The sequence below is a fragment of the Eschrichtius robustus genome, chromosome 3 (genome assembly GCF_028021215.1).
Source record: "Eschrichtius robustus isolate mEscRob2 chromosome 3, mEscRob2.pri, whole genome shotgun sequence".
Lineage (NCBI taxonomy): Eukaryota > Metazoa > Chordata > Mammalia > Artiodactyla > Eschrichtiidae > Eschrichtius > Eschrichtius robustus.
The window spans coordinates 44,743,681-44,767,878 of NC_090826.1; the positions used below are offsets into that span (position 1 = coordinate 44,743,681).

Consider the following 24,198-nt stretch of genomic DNA (forward strand, 5'->3'; position numbering starts at 1 on the left):
TCGGCAGGCTGTGGGCCCAGGGCCGAGGTGGACGTGGGGGGAATTTTCCGGGAAGGGGCCCAGCAGGGTCTTGGCTGGAGGCCCCGTTAGCCACGGCCCAGGACCGCCGGGTGGGAGAGTGAATGTAAAGGTACTCGCGCCTGGAGCGGTTGCAGAATCCTCTGTCGTGAGGAAGGAAGAGCTACGAGGCACTTGGTGGAAGGGGCCCTCTCTCCGGCCCTCCTTTCAGGTGCTGGGGCCTAGAGGGGGTCCAGTTCCACTTGGGAAGGCTGGGAACTAGGAAGCGTTGCGGGCTAGACACCCCGCCTTCCCAGTCTCCTGGAGCGGGGGCGGGGGGACGGGGGGGCGCGGAGTACGGCGGCCCCGCCAGGGCGGAGAGCGGGTGAGGGGTCCGTGCGGCGGCACTGCCTCCCTGGGAAGTGGGGCTCGGCCCAGTCCAACGCGGGGAGAGGCGGGCCCTCCCCTGCCCCCGCCTGCGAGGACCCTACGCCTGTGTCCGGAGGAGGCCGGCGTCCAGCAGATGCGCGCGGGGCGGGTGGGGTGGGGGGCGGGGGAGAGGCGGGGAGGAGAAAACCCACAACAAAACTTGCGTCGCAGAGCGCACGGCTGGACTTGAATGGAAGGAGCCCGCGCCAGCGGAGCGCAGCCGAGACTCGGGAGAGCGCGGTCGGCCGGCGGGGCGCGGCGCGGCGCGGGGGCGCAGCAGGTACCAGGCTCGGGCGCCTGGGTGGGCCGAGGGCCGGGCCGAGCTGGGCAGCGGACTCGGACTTCCCGCCTGGTGCGACGGCTCCAGCAGCTGGCCCGGCGGGGCCGCGCATCTCGCCCCCTCGGTCGGAGCCCTACACGGAGGGCGCGGCCGGAGAGCTCTCCCTCGGGGGCGCGACCCCCCGCGATCCCCACCCCGCAGGGGCCTGTTCTCCTCTCCGGCCAGAGGCTGGTCCCAGCCCCGGCCCCTCCCGCTGCGCACATCTGGAAAGAATCTGAGGGCGGATGGGGTGGGGGGTGGAGTGGAAGGACACGGGCAGGCAACAGGGAATGTGGGGGGCAGGTGGAACCGGGGAGGGTCGAGGACCCCTGTACTTAGCGCCTGGGCGCTGAGTATACCAGTGTCTTTCCACGTCAGCTCATCCCAGGTAGCCCACCCTTCGACCTCTTTACAGACAGAGAAACTGAGGCCTATAGAGGGACAGAGATCTGCCCCCAGGGCGCGCGGACAGCCCGTGCGTCCCCCTCCCGACCTTCTCCTGGCTTGGCTCCCCGGCCCCGCGCCGCGCAATCGCTGAGCCAGAGCTCTCAGCTGGGGGCCTGGTGTCAGTCTGTCTGTCTATCCGGCTGCCTCCCCGCTGGGACAGCAGGACTGAGGAGGGGGCAGGGGGGTGGCCGCGGAGCGCGGGGTGGGGGGCGAGGCCGGCGCCCCCCGGCGAAAGCGGCCAAAGCCCCCAGCCTGAAGGGCTTTGAACCGCCAGGCTGGCCTGGGCTGAGGATAAGATCGTGGCGTTAGAATACCTGATGCGCCGTCAGGTGGAAGAGGGGGCGTCGGCGAGCTCCTGGCGGCCCCCGGGGCTGGGGCCGAGGCTGGGGGTGGGAGGCAGGTGCAGCCTGAACTTCAGGAGAGGAGCAGACACAAGCGTGCATGCGTGCGGCACTGACCTTCCCGATCCGGTCTGGGGGGTGCAGAAGGATACGCACCCTGCGCTTGCAGGGCATCACGGAACGACGGAGGGTCACGCAACCTGAGCGTCTGCCCTACGACTTCGGGCTGGCTGGGGAAGGTGAAGCTGTGGTCGACTCAGCTACACAAGGCACCACGGGAGCTCCTGGGTGGTCATGTCCCCTTTTAGGGCCCCGGGCCCAGCCGATTCTAAACTAGAGTGCAAGTTAAGAAATGTCAGATTCACATGAATGCTTTCATGAAATCTTGTGGGAGCATACTTTGTCCCTTCTAACTGAATCTTGGGACAGGGGTGACTAATGGTGGCACCTTTAGGCCTGGTAGAGTCCTACGTAAGAGCTCCAACCATAAGAGCTTAGAACCCTTGATAGCTCCCTACCATCAACCCGTTAGCAGAGTGCCTGATGCCCTTGTAGACTTGGACCTCCCTTCCCTGTTACCCTTCCTTAAACATAGCTCCCTCTTTGCCCTCCCCATACTGTGCCTTTGCTCATGCCCTGTCCTCTGCCCTGAGTGCCTTTCCTCCCCTTTTTCCACCTGGAGAACTCCTCCTCCTCAGTCTTCAAGACCGGCTCAAGGCTCTGAGCAGGAGTCAGAAGACACAAATTCTAATCCTGGCCTTGCCTTTAAAATACTAATCAGTAAACTGAGGGAATCAGACCAGATAATAATGCTGTAGCTCTTTCCAACTCTGCCTTCCACAACTACATTCCTTCATTCAGCAAACATTTCCTGAGCACCTGCTCCTTGCCTGGGGAGTCAGTGAAGGCTCAGCTGAGCCCTGAAGGGTGCTGTGGGAGCATCAAGGAACTCCCTAACCCCGCCAAGGGGGCAGGAGCGGCTTCCCAGGGCAGGAGCGTTTGAGTAGGAGCTTGCTGGGGATGGGCAGCAGTGGGAGCCTCCTTGTGCTTTAGTTTCCTCATCTGCAAAATAGGAAAACTAACTCTTAGTCTTGGGATTTCTGTTATAGTCAATAAGAAACAGCTGTTCAGGGCCCAGCACAGAGCAGGTGGTCAGCAAATCTTTACTAAATTTGAGTGGAGAAGGAAGGTGGTGCTGGGGTTTGAGGATCTACCTCCTGATTTGGATCTCCCTTCCCCTTCCTTCTTCTAGTCCTGCCTTAATCCCCCACTTAAGCAGTTCAGGACCTTAAGGTTTGGTTCCCTGGGGTGAGTGGATGGGTAGGTGATAGTGGGTCCCAGGTACTTCCTCAGTAACAGTAACCCCAAGTATGTTGCACTTGCTGGGTGCCAGCATCAGCTGGGCACGTCGTTTCATTTACACCTCGTGAGGAGCTCTCATCTCCATTGCCTAGACTAGTAAACAGAGGCTCAGAGCAGTGAAGTGACTTGTCCAGGCTCACACAGCAGTCAGGATTGGAACAACTCACCACGGACTGAGCTGCCCTTCTCGCCCAGCATTTGCTGTTGTTCACCAGGGGGATTCCTCACTCTGGGGACTTCCAGAGACTAGGAAGGCTCTCTCCTCTGTTCTTCCACACCCAGCTCCAACATGGCTAGGCACAAAGAAGGGGCTTTGGGGGCTTATCTTGCTCCACATTCTTAGAGAAGCTAAAAAAATTGAGACTCAGATGGGTCAATGATGTCGCCAAAGTCACACAGTAAACTAGGTGATGGAGCTGGAGTTGCCCAGGATCCCAACATCCTGAGGGTGGCTGGCCAAGCTAGGAGGAGGGGGACGTGGCACTGGGGCCACCACTCTCCAAGCCCTGTCTGTTCTTCCTCCCTCTCCCTTGAATCCACCTCCTTCTCTCCATCCCTGCAGCCCAGCACCTCCCTCTGCCCAGACCAGGCTTATTATCCCTTGCCTACACCACTGCACAGCCTCTGAGAGCTCCCCACTGGTCCCTCCGTAAACCTGCCTATGCCACACTCCAGCCCTTCAATGGCTCCTCATTTCTCCTACGATAAGGGTCAGTCTTCCTAACCTGGCTTTCAAGTTCTTTCTTGGCTTGGACTGTGGCCGCTGCCCACTTGCATCTCTCCCAGTCCCTACACACCACACCAGACACTCTAGTGAGCTTTGTAGAGGTAACATGGGCTCTCTTGCCCCAGGGCCTTTGCACATGCTGACCCCCTTGCTTGTATCACTCTTTTCCTTTTGCCTGATATTCATCCTTCGTGGCTAAATAAAGCATCACTTTTTCTTGGAAGTCTTCTTGGCATCCGGCAGACTTAGGCCTCGGGCACACCTAGGCCTTCTCTGGGTCCCTATGGATGCTAGATTCCCTCTATCACACCTCTGATGACACTGGGATTATAATACTTAATTTACACATAATGTCTAGACCACCGCTGACCATTAGAAATATAATGTGAACCACAAATGCAAGCCACAAGTGTGTAATGTAAAATTTTCTAGAAGCTACGTTAAAAAAGTAAAATGAAACAGGCAAAACTTTAATGATTTAACTCAAAATATCCAAAATATTATCATGTAATCACTATAAAAACAAATGAGATATTTTATAAGATATCATTAATGTTAATGAGATATTTTACTTTTTTTTGTACTAAGTGTGTGAAATCCATGTACACTACATTTTATACTTATAGCACCTCTCAATTTAGAGTAGCCACATTTCAAGTGCTCAGTAGCCACATGTGGCCACCACATCCGACAGTGCAGGTGTGAGCTTTTTAAGCATAGCAGACATACCTGAGTTGTCTGTCTGGGTCCTTGGTGCCCAGCTGTGCTTGGCCCAGGGAAGGGTCTCATGGCTTTGTGGTTAAGACTCAGGCTGGGAGCTCAGCCTTGCCACTTAACAGCTGTGTTACATTGGCCAATCCCACTGGGCCTCAGCTCCTCATCTATAAAGTGGTGAGGATAACATTTTCAATATGGTTCATGATGTTAATATAAATATTTTTACAGATACAGTTTAGAGATCTTTACAGATATGAAACTGAAGGTGAGTGTACAGAGTATGTGGGGAGGATCCTTCTCCTTGGCCTCCTGCCCTGATTGAATCTGGGGCCTGGGCCTGTGCCCATACTCCGCCTCCCAGAGTCTGGATCTGCAGTGGGGTCAGGCAGGCAGGCAGGCAGGGTGGGGAGACTCTGGTGTAATGCTGGTGGCGCCAGGGACTGAAGGCTGTTGACCTAGCTGGGGGGTTATAACGTGCCCTGGGAATGATGGTCTGTAGACTGGCCAAGGATTTATTGCCCATTTGGTCAGGGCATGGAGCAGCAGGGGTGTAGTAGGGCAGGCAGGGCCGGGCTGCAGCATGCATCGCTCACTGCTGCCGATGGAGCCTGGGAGCTGTGTGTGCTGGGCTCCCTGGTGCTCTGCTGGGCCAGTGGCTGGGGCCCAAGTCTGCTTAGGCCTTCCGGACCTACCTATAGGGTCAAGCAATCCAGGCTGCCAGCCCTCTTCTCTCTCCTCACAGCTTTCTTTCTGGGGCCTCGTGCACCTTGGGGCCCCTTTTACAGGGCTCATCCAGTCTGGTGGGCCGTGGTTATTGTACTGGGGTCTGCTGCCTCCTGACAACAAAGGGCAGGGGCCTTGTGTACTTTACCTGTATCTTCCGTGCCCAGCACAGGGCTGGGGCAGATGGGGCCTCAACTTCGAGAGCTGGCTGAGCCAACGAGTAAGGCGAAGCAGTATCTGAAATACCACAGCAGTCACAGGGCAGCAGGAATTCACAGGAGGCTAGGAGGAGGAGGGCCACATCTGGGAGGAGGTGGGCCTGGGACTGGACCGGAAAAGCACAATCAGGAGCTATATGGGAAAGGGAAGAAGCAGGGGCTTCTGAAGCGGAGAGCGGTGTGGTTGGGATGTGAACAGTGCCCATGGATCAGATATTAGTGGTAGAGCTAATTAGCAGAGAGCTAACATTTATTGAGCACTTACTGTGTGCAGTACGTGCATCCCACTGACTCTCACAGTATCCCCAGTAGGACAGCTCTGTGGCCACCCAATGGATGGGTGAGGAAGGTGAGGTTTAGAGGGTGGCAAAACTTGCCCAAAGTCACACGGCTGATAAGAGCCAGAGCCGAGCTCGAAGCCCCGGCTCTCTGGCTCCAGAGCCTGCTTTCTTAACCAGACATCAGTGTCATCATCAAGCTCCCAGTGTGCCCAACCCTCCCAGGCCCAGCATCTCGTCAGACCCTTCTAACCACTCTGTGTTGTGATCCCTGCTCTAATGGTGGGGAGAGAGGCTCAGACAGCGGCAGGTGCCCCCAGGCCTGGACGCTTGTCTTGTACCTGCGTTCATAATCACTGCAGCAGTGATAGCAGCGCCTCATCACCTAATGGGTGCTAGATGCTTTGCATCTGCTATCTTGCTGACTCCTCCCTGGAGCTCTGAGGTTAGATATATTATCTGCATTGTAAGATGAGGAAACTGAGGCTCAGCAAGGTCAGAGCCACTAAGTGATAGAGGGGGACTTGAACTGGGGTGTATATGACTCCAGAGTCAGTGTACCTGAGCTACCACCTGTTACAACTTACCACACCCCAGACATGTTTTCTAAGTGAGTCCCTGTAAGGAGAGCTCCAGGGACCAGCCCAGAGCCAAGCCACGCCCATGGCTGCCTGGAGGATGAAACCCCAGCAAATTCCTCAATGGCCTGAGGCCATCCCTATACCCCCTCTCCCTGCTGTCCCAAGGGAACATGCTGGGGAGTGGTTTCTTGCAGGTGGCAGTGGTCACGTGAGCAAAGCTGGCCCTGGTGAGGGCAGCTGAGGGTGTAAGCAGGAACAGGACTTGGGGGGCTCTGGGGGCAGCAGCAGCTCCATTCACTAATGACTACTCTGTGCCTGGCACACAGAGACAGAGAGTGGCTCACAGCCCTGTGTGGGAGAAAGACAACATCACATATTCAAAACCCAACCGAACTCATGCAAAGCCCTGGGGCAACAAAGTGATGCAGAGCCCTGGGACATCTCAGAGTTATCTCAGGGGATCTAACACTGGAGTTGGTTCTTGGAGAGGTTGCTGATTGCGCAGGGGAGGGGGAGGGTGTTCTAGGCAGAAGGAACGCACATGCAAAGGCCTGGAGGGAGGAGCTACTATACTAAACAGACCTGTGTAAGCGGGGCAGGTGAGGGGGGGAATTGGAAGAGAGGTAGGGCCACGCACGTCCTGAAGATCCTAGAATGGCAAGCTGAGGAGCTGGGACGCACCCTGCTGGTGCTGGCCCACCATGGCCTGTGGCTGCTGGAGGAGGGACAGGGCCTCAGCACTGCCTGTGCCAGGGCAGCGAGAGCTCAGCAAAGTCCAGGCCAAGCCCTGCAAGTCACAGTTCTTCCTGGGCCTCAGCTTTCCTTTCTGTGAAATGGGGGTACAGATTCCTTGAGGCCAGGCCCGGTGAGGGTTGTGGGAGGCTTTGCAGGCCTGCCTAAGGACAGGGCTTCACTTCACCCCGACCCCTCCAGAGGGCAGCCCCGAGGGGGTGGGTGGGAGGGGAGGGCGGCAGCCAGCAGGTCAGATGCATGCTGAGGACAGGGTCCAGAGTGGGCTCTGCCTTGTGGCCTGGAGGGCCCCATTACGACTTTCGTGGGCCCTGGCCCCCTGCCTGCTCTACCTGACAGGTTAAGTCAGCCCTGGCGCCCAGGTGGGTCTGACTCGACCCCCCCTGCAGGCACCATGGCCCGGAGCAGGGCGCTGCTGCTCCTGCTGCTGTTGCCGCTGCAGCTGCAGCTGGGACCGGGGCTCGCCGTGAGGGCCCCGCTGTCTGGCCGAAGTGGAGCCCACAGCCTGAGGCCTGAAGAGAATGAATTCGTGGAGGAGGAGCCGGTGCTGGTCCTGAGCCCTGAGGAGCCGGGGCGCGGCCCGCCCACCATCGACTGCCCCCGAGACTGTGCCTGCTCCCAGGAGGGGGTCGTGGACTGCGGTGGCATCGACCTGCGCGAGTTCCCGGGGGACCTGCCTGAGCACACCAACCACCTGTCCCTGCAGGTGAGGCCGGCGCCGCGCCAGCGGTCACCAGGGCCCGCCCCCCACACGGTGACTCCCGCCCCAGCACCACCCGCGCCGCCGCAGCCCCGGCTCTTGCCCGGGGCTCCCCATCCCCCAGACGCAGGGCAGGTGAGACTCGAGGAGGCTGGCTCCACCACGGGGCGTGCCCCCCACCCCACCCGGCCCGCGTCCCAGGCACAGAGCACGGTGACCTCATGACGTGCTTTGTCTCACGGGAGGAGTCTGGGCTGAGGCCCTGTCAGCAGAGTCAGGCCCTGAGAACAGACACAGACCTGCCCGGCAGCTGACCCTCTGGACAGACAGGGCACCTCAGACTCCATTACAGGCCAAGAAAGTGAGAGCAAAGCAGACCCCCCCGGGGCGCCCTGGGGGCTCAGGGGACAGAATGCTCTCCCCAGCTGAGGCATAGGCTAGATTTTAGAACCTCTAGAAGTGGGACACGGCATTCCAGACGGGGACTCTGGGAGCGCTGGTGCGCCCATGACACCCTCGTGCGGCCCAGCAGCCCTGTGGGAGAGGGAGGGTCTGTCGCACCCATTTCCAGAGGAGACCAGGCCCAGTGAAGGAAAGTGACCGGCCCACGGTCACGTAGCCCTGTGGGGTCTGGGCTGGCCAGTGGTGGGAGCCCAAGACCGGGGTAGCCTGTGAGGGAAAGGGACGAGCTGAGGGCAGCACTTATTGTTGCTTCATTCATCAAATAGCTCCTGTGTACCTGCTGTATGCCTCTGCTCCTGTGTGGGGTGCTGGGCATGTAGGGAGGTCTCGGACATGCCCTGCCCTTGAGGCTCTCACAGTCTGTGAGGGAGGCAGAGACCTAAACAGGTAGAGATAACAAATAGAGATAGAAGGACTAGTGCTGTGAAGCCAGGGCAGCTCCTAATCCAGCCCCCTGGTCCGACCCAGGAAGGCTTCTGGAGGAGGTGGTACCTGACCCAGGTTTTAAAGCATCCCAAGGGAAGTGGGGTCTACAGGGCATAGAAAGGGAACTAAAAGCGGTTTCTGGCTTGAGGAGGGGAGAATGGGCTGGGACACCTGTCACTAAGTGGGAACATGCAGGGAGCAGGTGTGGAGGGTAGACCACATTCCAAGTTTGAACTGCCTGTGGATGCCCGTGTGCGTGTGCGCGGTGCTCCTAGAAGGGGGACCCACACCTCTGTTGTGGTTACCGCTGAGCCTGCAATGCCCACATCTGGGCCTGCTTCAGAGCCAGTCCCCAGGGTTTGTCCATCAAGGGGCAGAATCCCAAGGGAAGTGCCCAACAGAGGGACTGGCTCCTGGGACTCTGGCTGAGGGTGAGTGCAGGCCTCTAACGGGGCAGGAGTCCTGGGCACCCCCTCATGCTGCCTCCTCACCGCCCCCATCCCCCTACTCCCCAGAACAACCAGCTGGAGAAGATCTACCCCAGGGAGCTCTCCCGGCTGAATCGGCTGGAGACTCTGAACCTCCAGAACAACCGCCTGACTTCCCGAGGTGAGGGATCACCCAGAGCTGGAGACCAGGACCCCAGGCAGGGAACTGGGTGCCCATGGGGCCCCGCCCTGCAGACCCTGGCATATGGGAAAGAGCAGGCCTAGGCTGGGCTGGCATTGGGGCCCCATGGCAGGGGCTCCCTGTGGTTGCCTAACAGCCGCCACTGGGTGTTTCTGAGACCTGGGAGTCCGATCAAGGGAGAGGCTTCAGAGCAACTGATACTCCAGGACCTGAAGAGTCACAGACTCTTCAGTTCACAGAAGGCCTTTAGAATCAAAGAGTATAGAGTCCTCAAATTTTAAAAAGTTATTTTTCTGATGATGAAAATAGTTTCTGATTATAGTAGAAAATTTGGAAATATAGAAAATAAAATGGAATAGAAAAAACCCACTCATAATTCTGCCACTTGGAATTTAGTCACTATTGACATTTTGGTATATTTCTTTCCATTTTAAGAAAAAGCATAATTTATATACCATAAGGTTTACCCGAATTAAAGGTACAATTTGATGAGTTTTAGTTAAGTTCATATGTTGTACAGCCATCACCAGAATTCAGTCCAGTCCTTTTTCTTTGTGTTTTTAAATTCATAGCTGGACTGATAGTATGGATGTTATAACTATTAGAACTGCTCTGTTTCACTTAGCAATTAGCTCAGCCGCAAATCTCATGTTGCTAAAAACTCTCCGTGGCTATTATTTTACACAGGGTGTTCTGCGGAGGGATGCTGCACAGTTCATGTAACTGTTCCCTCTAGTCAGATAGTTGGGTGAGTCCCAGCATCTGAGGGTCTGGGAGCCCAGAACCGAGTGTCCGAGGCCGACTTCAGGACTGGAGAAGGGCCAGCCTGGCCGGGCTCCCAGTGACAGCCCAGTTCTGACACTGCATCTGCCAGATGGGGCAGGGGAGGGCCAGGTGGGGTGGAAGCTCAGAGGCCACCGCCCTGCCCTGCCCTGCTGTGGGGCTGGGTATGAAGAGGACCCTTCTGGGGCTGCCCCCAGGGAGCACTCCTTCCTGGCAGGTCCTCTGCCCTGTGGCCTGACCTTACGGGGACCCATTCCCACCCAGGCTGCCCTGAGTAGGTGAAGGATCAGTCATTTCTCAGTGGACACTTCCCATCTGCTCTTCTCAGCTTGGGCCCCTGAGAGCCAGGGGAAGGAAAAGGGGCTGGGCAGGCCTGTTGGGAGGGGCTGGGAAGGGGTCAGAGCCACACCTGCCCCAGGGAGTACCTCCCTGTCCTGGCAAGTGGAGTGGGTGCGGGGGCGGTCAGTGCTCACGTGCTCCCCTGTAGCGTCTCCTTCATCCAGGGCTCTGACCGATGCCTGTCCTTTGAAGGGCTCCCGGAGGAGGCATTTGAGCATCTGACCAACCTCAATTACCTGTACCTGGCCAATAACAAGGTGAGGGGCCTGCAGCAGGGCAGGGTGTCAGGGGGCTAAGCTCAGGGAACTTTCACCAGGGCCTCTTCTGGGCTGGCTGCTGGGTTCCTATTGCTGCTCAGACATGGCCCAGACCCAGGGCTTCAGAGCGGTCAGATAATGGCAGAGGCTGAGACCTACGTCGGCGTAGTGGGGTGAGAGCTCATCCCCATGCGGAAGGGGTGCTGGAGGGCTTCCTGGAGGAGATGGCATTTGAAGGGCCATGAAGCGTAATAGGATTTCAGCCAGAGGCCTCAAGGGGGAGGGCACCACAGTAGAAGGGACAGCATGAGTGAAGGCATAAAGGCACTCAACCTCAAGATATTTGGCCTGCCCCAGGGCTCTGTCCTGGCCCCCTCTCTCTGAACTCTCAAGGAGACTGTCTCTCCTCCCTGGTCTGTAACACCCACCTACATCATGGCCACGTCCAGAGGCGGTCTCCAGCCTTTCCCCTACTCCCACTTGAGACTCAAAGGTCCACCTGCCTCCTCAGCATCTCCCCCAGATGTTTAATAGAAGTAGAACTGGTGCTTCCTGCCACAGCCCCCAAACCCCAGTCATCCCGTTGTCTCCCCACCTCTGGAAAGGGCATCTCCAACTACCTGCAACACCACTGGTCAGAGCCACAAATCCAGGAGTGCTTCGCTCACGCACGTGTGGTCCCACTGCAGGCCCTCAGCTTCCCCCACCCACCAGCCCAGGACCGCCATCCCGCAGCGGGACACAGACGTGGAGCCCCTGCCTCCTCGTTTGCTGCCCCTTCTCCGCAGAGCAGCCAGAGGGGCTTTACAAAATCGTGCCTCACTTCTACCTCTCCATCTCCCCTCCCCACTTAAAACCCTCCTGTGGCTTCACCCTCAGCCCAGGAAGAAACCCACATGCGTCCCCAAGGCCCGCAGATCTGTGTGGTCTGGGCCCGCCTGCCTCTCTTATCTCCCCACTGGCCCCCTCACACTCCGCTTCACCCCCAGGCCTGGCAGACCCCACACACAGGGCCTCTGCTCGCTGCCCCTGCTGTGTGGGTGCTCTCCCCGCAGACAGCATTTAGGGTGCTGTCATGCCTTAAGTGTTACCTGTTCTCCAAGCACCCAACCCAGTCGTTCTCTGTCATCAGTCTGTTTGAATTCCCTGCAGAGCAGTGATCACTCTCAGATACTTTTATTCCTGTTTATTTACTAGGATGTAAGCTTTGGTGGTGGAGGTGGAAGCAGGTATCTCTGTATCTTGTTCCCTAGGACATGTCCAGTGCCTGGAACTGTGCCTGGAATATTGCAGACTCAGGGACTACTATTGAATGAATGAAGGGTAGACACTATGAGCCGGGTCTGGGGAAGTGTGGGTGCTCACTGTGGTTGCACAGAGGGCCAGTGTTGGGGGGCAATGAGGGGAGAGACCAGGAGAACAGGCAGGGCAGGGGACGGGCTGGAGAGCTTTGAATGCCAAGCTCAGGACTATGGGGACCTGTAGAGTTTCTGATTTTGTGTTATTGGGGATTTTAGAAAGATGGCTCTGGTTGCAGGGAGGAGACGAATTGAAGGGGCTCAGAGGAGCAGCAGGTAGCGTAACTCAGCGGCAGCCTCTGACCTGCCACTGGTCCTTCTACCCAACTCTTCCCTTTCCAGCTGACCTTGGCACCCCGGTTCCTGCCAAACGCCCTGATCAGTGTGGACTTTGCTGCCAACTATCTCACCAAGATCTACGGGCTCACCTTTGGCCAGAAGCCAAACTTGAGGTCAGAGGTCAGAGGGGGGCCCTGGGCTTAGGCTGGAGAAAAGGGAGGAGCTGAGGCAGAGGCTGCCAGCCCTGAGTGGGGCCCAGGGGCCCAGACAGGCCCTGGAGGAGGGGCATGCTGTGCAGAGCAGGCATGATGCCCCATGCTCAGGGCTGCGGTGACAGACGCCCAGGGCTGCAGGGGTACAGGATCTGGAAGACTGACCCCTAAAAGATGAGGAGGAATCAGTACAGGAGGCGAGGACAGAGGGTGATGTCTGGGGAATTGCGGGGAGCCGAGTGAGGGTGTTTCCCTCCTTCCCCAGCCCCCGGGGGGAAGGGAGCATCTTTCAACAGGCAGAGCCATCCCTCGCTGAGAGCTGCTTTGGGAGGAGTGAGGGCCCCCAGCACAGGTGTGTGAGCAGCGCAGGGTGGTGCTGGGGAGGGAAGGTGCTGACAACCTCCAGTGCCACTCTGTCCCTGAATCTGTCACCTCGATTCTCTCCATTTCCTGGAGGAGCCAGAGTTGCTGTGCATGGCCCCTTCCCACAGATGAAATGGCTGAGGCCCAAGAGAGGCCACACAGCAAGAATGAACTATATTGCCTATGGATTTCTCTTGTTCCTTATCTTCTCCCCTTGTAGTATGGTGGCTCCATGAGGGCAGGGGCTTGTTGGTTCTGTCCATTGCTATATCTTTAGGATCTAGAACAGTCTTGGCACCTGGAGGCACTCATTGTATATTTGCTGAATGAATGAGGGGTCACCTCCTCTGAGCCAGGATCCTGTGCTGGGCACTAGGGACAAAGAGGTGATAAGGATAGGACCATTCTCAGGAAGTCCACAGAACTCAGAGCCAGCTGTGTAAAGCCGACAGGCAGGGACTCCAGGGCTGCAACACTAGGGGAACAACTGAGAACCTTGAAGGATATGGAGGAGCAGGGACTTGGGGTCAGGAAATCCTGTTTCTTCCACTGACTTGTGGGGTGGGTCCTTGGTCCCCTCGGCTATGTAGGGGGGACTGGATTTGGCGGGGTCTGAGATTCTTGAGATGGGAGGAGGGTGCCCTGGGCCCCAGGCCCAAACTGAGCAAGGTCTGGAGCCTCCCCAGGTGAGGTGGTGCCGGGGCTGGGAGGCCTGGGTGGCTGAGCACCTGTGCCTCATCCCCTAGGTCTGTGTACCTGCACAACAACAAGCTGGCGGATGCTGGGCTGCCGGACAACATGTTCAATGGCTCCAGCAACGTGGAGATCCTCATCCTGTCCAGCAACTTCCTGCGCCACGTGCCCAAGCACCTGCCACCTGCCCTCTACAAGCTGCACCTCAAGGTGGGAGGGAGAGGGCAGGGAGGAGCACTGCCAGAGCAGGGACCCACAGCAGGGGAAGAGCCCAGTCCCACATGGGCACAGCAGTAAGGCTGTGGGGCCTTGAGCACGTGCCGGCGGGCACAGCGTCTGCTGAGGAGAAACAAGCAGAAGCCCGGGCACCTGGCTGTCAGCCCCACGTGGAGTACTTTAGGCCTGGGCCCCTCCCCGTGGCTCCGCCAGACCCCTCTCCACACCTCATCCCAAGGCTCTGCCCTTGCCCCTTGGCCGTCCCTCACGCTCCCCTCCCTACCATCCCACCTCTCAGAACAACAAGCTGGAGAAGATCCCACCAGGGGCCTTCAGTGAGCTGAGCAACCTGCGTGAGCTGTACCTGCAGAACAACTACCTGACTGATAAGGGCCTGGACAACGAGACCTTCTGGTGAGCCCCTACCTGGGCCCTCAGTGTGAGCTCGGCACCCAGGAAGCCCTTCCCAGGGCTCACATGGCCAGGCCTTTGCCCACCTGCCCCTGGCCAGTTTCCACAGAGAAGGAACTTTGAGACTTTTGCCTTTACTGACATTTCTGTCCCCAAGAATAATGATATGTAAGGCCTGCCAAAATTCTAGTAAGGCAAGGAAATGTTTGCAGAGGCTGTCTTCTTCGTGCAAAATAGAAGCTCAAACATTCTTGTTGAAGGCAAATCTATTTTCAGTTTTTAGGGCCTGGGTAGCCTAAAAGGACAAAAGGCGTTAGTTAAACAATTAGTCTTCAAATAAACTCTTATTATGTGTCAGAAACCATGCTAGAGCCTTCCTATACCAATATATCATTGAATCAAACCAGTGAGAGCCTCGGAGAGGATTGAGGTCCCCCGGTCAGCTAGCGGCAGAGCTGGGATGAGTTAGAGGCAGGTCCCCCGCCACACCTCCCTTGGGAATAATGTTGGAAACAAGTGCCATGTGGGCTCCTGCCCACTGGCCTGATCCCCCGCCTCCCTCCAGGAAGCTCTCCAGCCTGGAGTACCTGGATCTGTCCAGCAACAACCTGTCGCGGGTCCCGGCTGGGCTGCCGCGCAGCCTGGTGCTGCTGCACCTGGAGAAGAACGCCATCCGGAGCGTGGATGCAGACGTGCTGACCCCCATCCGCAGCCTCGAGTACCTGCTGCTGCACAGCAACCAGCTGCGCGCGCAGGGCATCCACCCGCGGGCCTTCCAGGGCCTCAAACGGCTGCACACGGTGCACCTGTACAACAACGCGCTGGAGCGCGTGCCCAGCGGCCTGCCCCGCCGCGTGCGCACCCTCATGATCCTGCACAACCAGATCACCGGCATCGGCCGCGACGACTTCGCCACCACCTACTTCCTGGAGGAGCTCAACCTCAGCTACAACCGCATCACCAGCCCGAAGGTGCACCGCGATGCCTTCCGCAAGCTCCGCCTGCTGCGCTCCCTGGACCTGTCAGGCAACCGGCTGCGCACGCTACCGCCCGGGCTGCCGCGCAACGTGCACGTGCTGAAGATCAAGCGCAATGAGCTGGCCGCCCTGGCGCGCGGGGCGCTGGCCGGCATGGCCCAGCTGCGGGAGCTCTACCTCACGGGCAACAGGCTGCGCAGCCGGGCCCTGGCCCCCCGTGCCTGGGCCGACCTCGCTGGTCTGCAGGTGAGGGGGCGGGGCGAGGCGGGGGCAGGGCTGTGCCAGTGTGGGGGGCTACTGGTCTGGCTGCCCTTAGCCCACCCATCTGCTGGGCCCAGGTGAGGGGTGGGCAGGAGGGCTGGGCCGTGAGGGAGGTACCCGCTGGGAAGGCTGGGCCTTAGGGTAGGGGGTCTGGGCCATACCCAGGGTATGGTGGGCTCGTGGTACAGGAGCACAGGGCAGTGCTCAGCTGGCATGGCTAGGCAGAACTCACCACCTGCAGAGACAAGCTTGAGGAGCCCTGTGGGGATAAGGGGAGGTCATGGCTGCAGGTGCGGGGGGCACTGGGCATTGTTCAGGAGGACTCGGGGGCAGGGACAGTTCAGGTGGCATGGGAGAGTGGAGCTCACCCACCTGTGGGCAAAGGATAGGTGCCTGGAGAAGGCTGGGCTTGGGGCAGGGGAGGACGGCAGGCCCGTGAGGGGTGCTGACCTCACCAGTCTGCAGAGTCTAGGGGGGTGTACTTGAGGTTTCTGGGACTGGTCAGTGGGCGTGGCTCCCGTGGCCAGAGTCTGAGACAGGAGGGCTATCTGGCCATGTGAACTGAGCCCCCTTGGTTACAAGTGAAACCTGCCGACCCAATGAGGGGCGGAAAGAGAATTTCATTAGAGAAACCTGGGAGGCTCTGCTGCCTTACCAGGCCCCTCTCTCCCAGATGTCCTCAGGCCTTGCTCTTCCCTTTTCCTCAGGGCTCTGCTCAAATATAAGCTCCTTGGGAGGTCTTCCTTCACCGCCTGCCACCTTCCTCTGCTTTGTTTTTCTTCATAACCCTCATCCCTTCTGACAACAGATCGTCTGTTTGCTTGTTTGTTGTCTGCTCTTCCTGCTAGAACAAGGGGCGGGCATTTTAGTCTGTTGTGTTTCCTGCTGGACTCGGGCCCTCGTTGTGATAGGTGCATAGTACATGCTTGTGTGGGGAGCTGTCAGGGTGGGGATGTCTGAGGGGAGTACAGGGGAGAGGCCCTGAGAGTGGGAGGCTGGGAGGTGGGGCAGAGCCCTGAGGGTGGAGTTGGGGGTTGGCAGCTGGCCCTGCAGGAGCAGCTGGGGTCTCTGCCAACCCAGACAGCCCGGCCGAGTGCCAGACACCAGGATCCAACCACCTGTGCAGGTCTCTCTTGGGTATTCTTAAGGGGCCCAAACCCTATTATCCTCTCTTCCACACCTGCTCCTTCTGCTGCATTTTCTAACTCGCTGAAGGGGGCAACATCCACCCAGGTGTCCACAGGAAACGTGGATGCTGCCCTGACACCCCCTTTGCACGCTGTCTGCCCTCCAACGCCCATTGTCACTAAACCCTGCCAACTCTACCATCACATCTCCCCATCTCTCCACTTCTCTCCATCCCTACTGCTCATACCACCAAGTCAAGCCTTCCCCATTTCTTGCCTGGACCCCAGCTTCCTAGGAGCTCTGCACTCCTAGATTCCACATGCAGTCAGAGGGTATCTTGAAAAAAACATGCTCACCTAACACTCCCACCCAGGACCCTTCTGTGTCTCCCCACTGCCTTTAGAACCCAGACCAGCACCCTTGCCGCAGCCTTCAAGGCCTAGTCTGCCCCTGCTCGCAGCCTAGCGTCTCAGTTTCCCAGGTGCACTGGGCTTTGCTCATACTGTCCCCTCTGCTGGAAGCACCTTCTCCACCCTGGTGGCACCTACTCATTCATTCATTCCACAAGCCTGTACCGAGCCTCACCATGTGCAGACACAGCTCTAGAGCTGAGGACCCAGAGGGAAATAAAACAGATCCAGGGTCACTACCCTCCTAGAGCTTATAATATACCTAGGACTCAGCTAAACTGTCACCTCCTCCAGGAAGCCACCGGTGATGGGCAGGTTAGATGCCTGCCTGGGTGAGTCCAGTCGGGGATGGGGTGTCTGGTGGAGGGGGTTCTTCCTCTCACTGTTGGATCTTTCTACAAGCAGCTGCTCTTGTTGCTTCAGAGCCCCCACCTGCACTGGCTGCCGTCTATTCCCTCGACCCGAGGCTGGATCGGGCGCCTCCCCCAGGCTCCCTTATCACAGCCCAGTTCCACTGCTGCTATTGTCAGATTGTTGCGTCCATCTCCCCTGCCAGCCTGGCTTCCTGAGCACAGAGGCAGCGTCTCAGTGGATTCCATGTCCCCAGTGCCCATGGGCAGGCACTGAGGATGTTTGGAATGAATGAGGAAGTGCTGGAACCATGTGGAAGGAACCCAGTGGGGAGCAGGGAGCCCTGCTGGGTAGGGGAGGTGACAAGGAGGCTCCCTCAGGTGACTGAAGCGAGTGCCCCCCTTGAATCTTGCATCTGGATTCATGGCCCCCAGTTTCCTGGCCCTGAGCCCCAGCCCGTCAGGGTGAGGAGGGAGCTTAGAGATGATGGAAGCCCACCTGTGGCTGCACAGGTGTGTGTCGGGGCAAGGGTGCTGACAGCCCGAGGGTCAGGCAGTGAGTCGGGCCCGGGCACGTCTGGGTCTCCTGCCTGCTGCAGGTGTGTCCTTCTCCCTGGGAAAACTACCCCATTTTCCTGGCCACCTGCTTCCTGGACTCTAGGCCTGTGGTGACTCTGAGACTGGCCAGCCTGGGGCCTGGCTGCCATGCCAGGGTCACTGTGGGCTTTGAACCCTTGCCCCTGGCCCCTGTCCACATGGCCCTGAGATCCACGAATGAGCATCCCCATCTCCACCCTCATCTGATACCACTGATGTGAGATTTAAAGACTGGAGGACCCCTAGCCCCTGCCCTTCTGGGGTCTTTAGTCTGATGGTGGTGACAGGTGTGTTAAGGAGGGAAGACTTTGACACCTAGACATCTTGGCCGTGAATTCCTGTGGGAAGGCAGAAGGAGCGGAGTAGGATGTACATCAATTAGAACAAGGGTTCGGAGTCAGGCGCACCGGCTTCCAGCCCGTACAGGCTGTATGGCCTGGGATAGATCTCTGAACCTCTCTAAGCCTCTGTTTCCCCATCTGGAAATGGGGATAATTATAGACCCCACCTCACAGGGTTATGAGATTTAGATAGGCTCTGGGGTTGGTGGGAGCTTGGCATGCTGTTAAGTGCTTTGGCTCCCCTGGTCACCCCTGCAGCTGCTCGACATCGCCGGGAATCAGCTCACGGATATCCCCGAGAGGCTCCCCGAGTCGCTCGAGTACCTGTACCTGCAGAACAACAAGATTAGTACTGTGCCCGCCAATGCCTTTGACTCCACACCCAACCTCAAAGGGATCTTTCTCAGGTAGGAGGTCCTCTGGGGCCCTGCACGTGCCCCTCTGGGGACTGGCCCGGCTCCAGCAGGATAGTCAGGGCATATGGGAACCACTTGCAGGTAGAGGTCAGTATTTGAAGCCTAGCTTTCCTGCTGACCAGCTGTGTGACCCTGGGTACATCACAGAACCCCACTGAGCCCCTGTTTCCTTAGCACTCAAGGGTTGGGACATTCCTGGCCAGGCCTGGTGAGGTTCATGGGTTTGTGAGAGGGCTTTGGAAGATTTAAAAAGCAGAGCATGTGGGTGTTATTGATGTTCCTGTGGCAGGAAGGGACCACAGAAAGCATCTTCCCAATTTACAGCTGGGAAGGCTGAGGCCCAGAGAGCATAGGTGACCACTGTGTCCCACATGCGCACAGCTGGCCAGGCTGGGCCTGGACCTCAGATCCAGGACAGCAGATGTTCAGGTCCTCGCTGGGTTCTGGGGGTTTAGAATGATTCAGGGGACCCAGCTACCCAAGGAGCTTCCATACAGTAGAGCCAGGGTGGTTCTTCCCACCATCCCCACCCCCCAAGTCAGAGAGAAGGAGACAGATCAGAGTAAGGCAGTATGTGCACTCCCAGGGGCTTTGTGACCCAGAAGGCCAGGCTGGGTGACGTCGGGGTGCAGTGTGACCTGTGCCTCTCGGCTCCTGCAGAGACTGAGGTGCAGAGAGTTGAGGGGGCCTGAGATCAGAGCCCAGCCTCCCCCTTCCCAAACCTAAGTGTGTCCCTGGCCCAGCTTGGCCCTGGCCTTGTCTGTGTGCCCCTCCACACCTGGCACCAAGGCGACTCCAGGCTGGCAGCGCAGGAGCCTCAGGCCTAGAGGTTAATGCCAAAGGGCAGGCAGAGAGAAGGTGTCTGTGTCTGCCCCCCCCAAATCATAGCAAGAGCACAGATGGGGGAGGCCTTCCCTCCGCTGCCCTGGGTCACCCCTACGCCCCAGCAGCAGCCACGTTGAACAACTTGAGCTCCCTGTGACACGCATGCTCCTGAGCCGCCTCGTTTTGTGTTTGCCGCGCGTCTTCCTGGAGGGCCCGTCCCCTCTGCTCCGCTTCTGGGCTGGGTCAGTGTGGGGCGCGGTCAGGCCCCGGCGCTGACCCCACGTGGGTGGCCTGCACAGGTTTAACAAGCTGGCCGTGGGCTCTGTGGTGGAAAGTGCCTTCCGGAGGCTGAAGCACCTGCAGGTCTTGGACATAGAAGGCAACCATGAGTATGGTGACGTTTCCAAGGACCGGGGCCGGTTGGAAGAGGAAGAGGAGGAGGACAAGGACGAGGAGGACGAGGAGGAAGAGGAAAGGTGGTAGTGACAGGGTAACCGGATCTGATGTAGGTAGGTGGTCTGTGCGGGGTGCGCTAACCTGTTTCACCAGTTTCCTGCCCCTGACCCCGGTCTAGGTCTTTCTGTCCTTTCTTCACCCTCTGTCCCCTGCTTCATCATTCATTTTGCAAATCTGTTAGAGCACTTGGTATGCTCAGGCCCTGAGTGAGAGGTCGGGTATGACAGTGCACCTGTGGGAGGCCGGCCGGTGCCGGGGGCCTCCATGCAGGGTGATGCATCCCTGATGGGACCCGCACAGGGGCTGGGATGGTGGAAGCAGGGAATGAATGTGGGGACCCGGGAGGAGGCTACTGCTGTATCCAAGCCAGAGATGCTGGGGGCGGGCGTTGAGGATGCAGACAAGCAGATGGGCCTGAACAGAGTCTGGGGGTGCACACTTGAGGAGCCCAAGTAGTCCTGCTGGACATGGGGTGAGGGAGAAGACAAGATGCCAGTTCTAGCTTGGAATTCCAGGTGGACGACAGTACTAGGAGGAGCAGGTTTGGTGGGGGGAATGATGAGTTTGGAGGGCGCTGGAGGAGCTGTCCAGGGTGGGCTGGATATGTGGGTCTGGGGCTCAGGAGCGAGGTCTGGGCTGGAGATGGGGGTCCAGGCATTGTCAGCCTTGAAACAGTCACTGAGGCCACAGGAGGCTGGGGGACCTTGCCTTGGGGGAGAGAGAGAGAGAGAGAGAGAGAGAGAGAGATCATGGCCAGCCAGAGGGGAACGGAGGAAGGAGCTGGGACAGAGCACCGGGGCACCGAGACAGGAGGAATGCAGACAGCCCAGAACAGAGGGTGATTACACACGCATGCAACACAAACACCTGCATGTGCACACAGCACACCAACCCACATGTACCCACGCTCACGCCCATCTAAACATGTACACATATGCACAAAGCACACACTCAAACACACACCACACATATGCACACACAGACACACATATACTCCATCGCACATTCACAGATGCAGGACAGGTGCACCATTGCATGCACATGTGTGCATGCGAGTACATGCGCACATGCCTCCCCAGGCACACGTGCCCTGTGTGCACGCGTGCACACACACATACATGTGCATGCCCATTATGCCTCCATGCACAGGCTTCTCTGGAAGTAGAGGGAATCAGCCGTGCTTCTGACAGACTGATGGAGCCGAGCATGGCCACGGACTCACGGGATTTATCCACAAGGAGGTCACCAGGACCTTGTGGGGAGCGGCTACAGGGGCAAAGAGGGTGGAGAAAGCGGCTGGAAAGGCAAGGGTTCAGGGAGTGTAGACAATTCTAAGAAGTTTGACTGTAAAGAGATGAAAGAGGGTGGTGGTGGGAAAGGGGGCGTGAAGTTCAGGCAGGGCTCTGTTCACGTTATGCCTTTTTTAAGGAATAGAGCTGGCTTGAGGGCTGATGGGGAGGGGCAGTGTGGAGGGGGGAGTTAAAAATATAAGAGAAGAGAGCTGGGTGTAGCCATCCCTGTGGAAACAGGAGGAAGGACTGGCTTGGGCGGGAGGGTCAGCGCTCCTTTCACTGTGGCAGCAGGACGGAGGACCGAGTGGCTGCAGTTACACGCAGATTAGTGGCTTGGTAGCTGGACGTGAAGTCACACCTGCCTGATGCACACCTCTCTGTGCAGCAGGAGGTGCTCAGCAGATGCGGGTGGGTGTGGAGACGATGACCAGTTGGATCCATCCATGCCTGGGGTTTTGGCCAGGTGTGTGGGACAGGAGGGCAAGGAACAAGGAAACTGAGGGTACTGGCAAGAGAATGGCTGCCTCGCGGAGGCTGGGGGTCAGGCTGGGAAGGGAAGAGGGTGCAGACAGGAAGGGCTGGTCTCCTGGGGGGGATGTAGGAGAGTGGACACAGTGGTGGCGAGTAGACAGGAGGAGAGGTGTGGTCAGGAGGGAGAATCAGAGTGAGCCGAGCTGGGGGTCCTGGGGCCAGGGTGTGGCCATGGGAGGAGGCCACTGGGCCACTGTTCGGATGCTGAATTGAAGTGGGGCCTGGGTCAGAGAGAGGCCTGAGGGGGGTTGAGGATACCGTGGGTGGATGACAGAGGGAGGTGGGGAAAGGGGTCCAGCTGATGACAGAGAGAGCAGTGTGCTGGGCTGGCTATCCAAGCGTGGAGGGCAGGCCCAGAGGCAGTGCTCGGGAGTCATCTTACTTGACTCCTGGGGCCCTGGGCCATGAAGCTGGAGCCCCTTCTCTCCACGCATTGTCCTCAGGCAGAGCCAGGGGTCAGCGACTGGGGTGACTGGCCATTCAGTGAGGATGCTGTGGCCCTCACGAGGGGTACCCTGGGTCCTGGGGTGGAGAAGATCTGCCCCCTCTAGAGGACATTGGCCGCGGTCAGATGTGCTGAGCGGGACCCTAGGAGAGGCCCTGGGAAAGGCCAGAGAGATCCGAAGTCCCTCCAGTCCACACCAGGCGCCCCAGGAGCACCTCCTAGTGGGTGACCCGCTGGCTCTGGACCCCCGGGGCACCTCCCCCTCAGGCCTGCAGTTGCCTGACCCTCCCAGAGCCCCCAGCTCTAATCTACCTGTCCCAGGCTGGTCGTGGTTGGCGGGTCTGCCCTGGGCTCCCCTGACTCTCCCGCATGTTCTGCAGGATGACGGACCGCTGGAGCCTTTCTGCAGCACGTGCCTGAGCCTTGTGCGTCCCCACTCTGCCTCTCTCACAGACACACCCAGCACAGCACCTGCCGGGCCCCCGCTCTGCACACAGGCTGGACCCAGTCTCCCACACCCACCCCTTCCTGCAGCTCATCCGCAGCCAGGCACATGCAGACACCACACCCACACACACCACACGGCTGCACATCATCCTTCAAATGCCCCACTCTCGCCCCACACCCGACACCGCCATCACCCCCTGAGTCCTGCAGACTCGATGAAGGGTCTGACCTGCCCTGGCACTCATGGGTGCCTGTTCCCTGCCCCGTGGACACACATGTACATACACACACATACACGAGTCACATGCAAACAGCCCTCCTTGGCCTATGCCGCCAAGAGCTCTTGCCCCAGCCAGAAATGGCCAGAGCAGCTTGCTGTCTGACTGTCTGCCCGTCCGTCTGTCCCTTGCGGAAGATACAGAGTTACCTCCATCCTCTCTGCGGCCAGGTGCCTGCACCCTCTGGAATTCACAAAAGCTGGCTTTTGTTCCTTTCCCTGCATTTGGGGACAGGAACCTTCAGGACTGCTGCCCTGGCCCGCCCACCCTGCTCCCCACCACTGGGGCCGGCACTCCCCGCCAGGCCCTGGCCGGCTGCAGGGACATCTTTGATGGGCCAGCCCCCCTGAGGCCAGAGGGAAGGTCTGGGGCCGCTAGGGCCCTTGGGCTGGAACTAGGCGGAGGCCATGGGGCTGGGCAGAACAAGAGCGAAGGGCCCAGCTGCACCGATGAGAGAACTTTTTTATTCTTTGGGCCTGAGGGGAGTTCTGGGTGCCTTTGGTTTTTTTTATTCTTTTTTAAGGAAAAAAAAAAAATGATAAAAACTTCAAAGCAGATTTTTCTTGTTACAGAAAAACTAATATAAAAGCATTACCCCAGTCTGGCAGCCTGTGGCCGTGTCTATGTGTGCTTCCTGCCAGGTGCTGGGCTCATGCCTGGCCGGGTGGGCAGGATCCAAGCACCTCAGCACCTTCTGGACCAGCAGGGGTCAGTGCAGAGTTCAGGTCTTGGGGCCCACAGAGTAATCACACAGGCAGAGGTCCAGGGACGCAGGGTTTAGTTGCAGGTAAGGCGGCCTGGAGGCAGGTGCAGCCCCTCAGCTGGGTGGAGGTCAGCAGGTTGGGACCACCACACTAGGCCGTGAGCTCACTCTGCACTCCCAGGGTCTGAGCATCCAAGCAAAGGACCTGCCGGCTTCAGGCTGCTCAGGGCTCCTGTGCACTGAGTGGGCATTCCTGATGGGGTCTGTCCCATAGAGGATGCTGGAGTGGGAAAGGGGCTGCAGGCAGGCCTGGGAGCTGGGGCTCTGGTCTCTGCAGACCTGCCCAGGGAAGAGGTTGCAGACATGCCCAGTGCACCACCACCACCAGCAGGGCCAGAGCTGGACCAGAAGGCAGTACCCGGCTTAGGGCAAAGAAGAACCTCTGACGGGCAGAGCTGCCCCAAAGTGGATGAGATGCCCAGCAAGTAGTGGCCCCTCACTACTGCAGGTGTGTAAGCATGCTCCTGTCAAGCCCAGGAAAGAGCAGGTTCCTGCCTTGTGTGGAGCAGATACCATTGCTCCAAGGCCCTTAGAGATGTGACACAGGGAAGGGGCCAATAAGCCAGGCCACACCATGTGGGGAGTTAGGATAGCTTGACATCTGACCTCTCCTAGGTGATTGGGCCTTAAGGAAGGAAAGATGCTCCCATGGTGGATACTACAGCCCTCAGCCCTGCAGTGGGAGGGGGAGCCGGGGGCCCTTCCTGGGCTCCTCAGACTATG

The 24,198-nt window shown here is 58.5% G+C and overlaps 1 protein-coding gene across 3 annotated transcripts; it reads left to right on the forward strand.

Annotated features, from left to right (window-relative positions):
- The first annotated feature begins 152 nt into the window (after nt 1-152).
- Nucleotides 153-23,314, forward strand: PODN (podocan). Of its 3 annotated transcripts, none has more exons than XM_068539897.1 (12): nt 153-229; nt 598-706; nt 7,229-7,595; nt 8,993-9,086; nt 10,422-10,486; nt 12,127-12,236; nt 13,385-13,541; nt 13,846-13,961; nt 14,524-15,181; nt 18,281-18,429; nt 19,563-19,772; nt 22,368-23,314. In XM_068539897.1, exons 3-11 carry the CDS (start codon nt 7,284-7,286, stop codon nt 19,744-19,746), a joined length of 1,845 nt encoding a protein of 614 aa, XP_068395998.1. In that variant the 5' UTR covers nt 153-229; nt 598-706; nt 7,229-7,283; the 3' UTR covers nt 19,747-19,772; nt 22,368-23,314. The 3 variants fall into 3 exon arrangements, with proteins under 3 accessions (XP_068395998.1, XP_068395997.1, XP_068395996.1); XM_068539896.1 differs by having other exon boundaries at nt 154-229; nt 7,279-7,595; XM_068539895.1 differs by lacking the exons at nt 153-229; nt 598-706; nt 8,993-9,086 and having other exon boundaries at nt 7,260-7,595; nt 10,394-10,486.
- Nucleotides 23,315-24,198: the final 884 nt, after the last annotated feature.

Bases quoted from the DNA above. Each gene is read 5' to 3' on its own strand.
- PODN (XM_068539897.1), top strand. From the start codon at position 7,284: ATGGCCCGGAGCAGGGCGCTGCTGCTCCTGCTGCTGTTGCCGCTGCAG. The intron at 13,542-13,845 runs GTGGGAGGGAGA...CCCACCTCTCAG, and splicing joins TCTACAAGCTGCACCTCAAG to AACAACAAGCTGGAGAAGAT. The intron at 18,430-19,562 runs GTAGGAGGTCCT...TGGCCTGCACAG, and splicing joins CTCAAAGGGATCTTTCTCAG to GTTTAACAAGCTGGCCGTGG.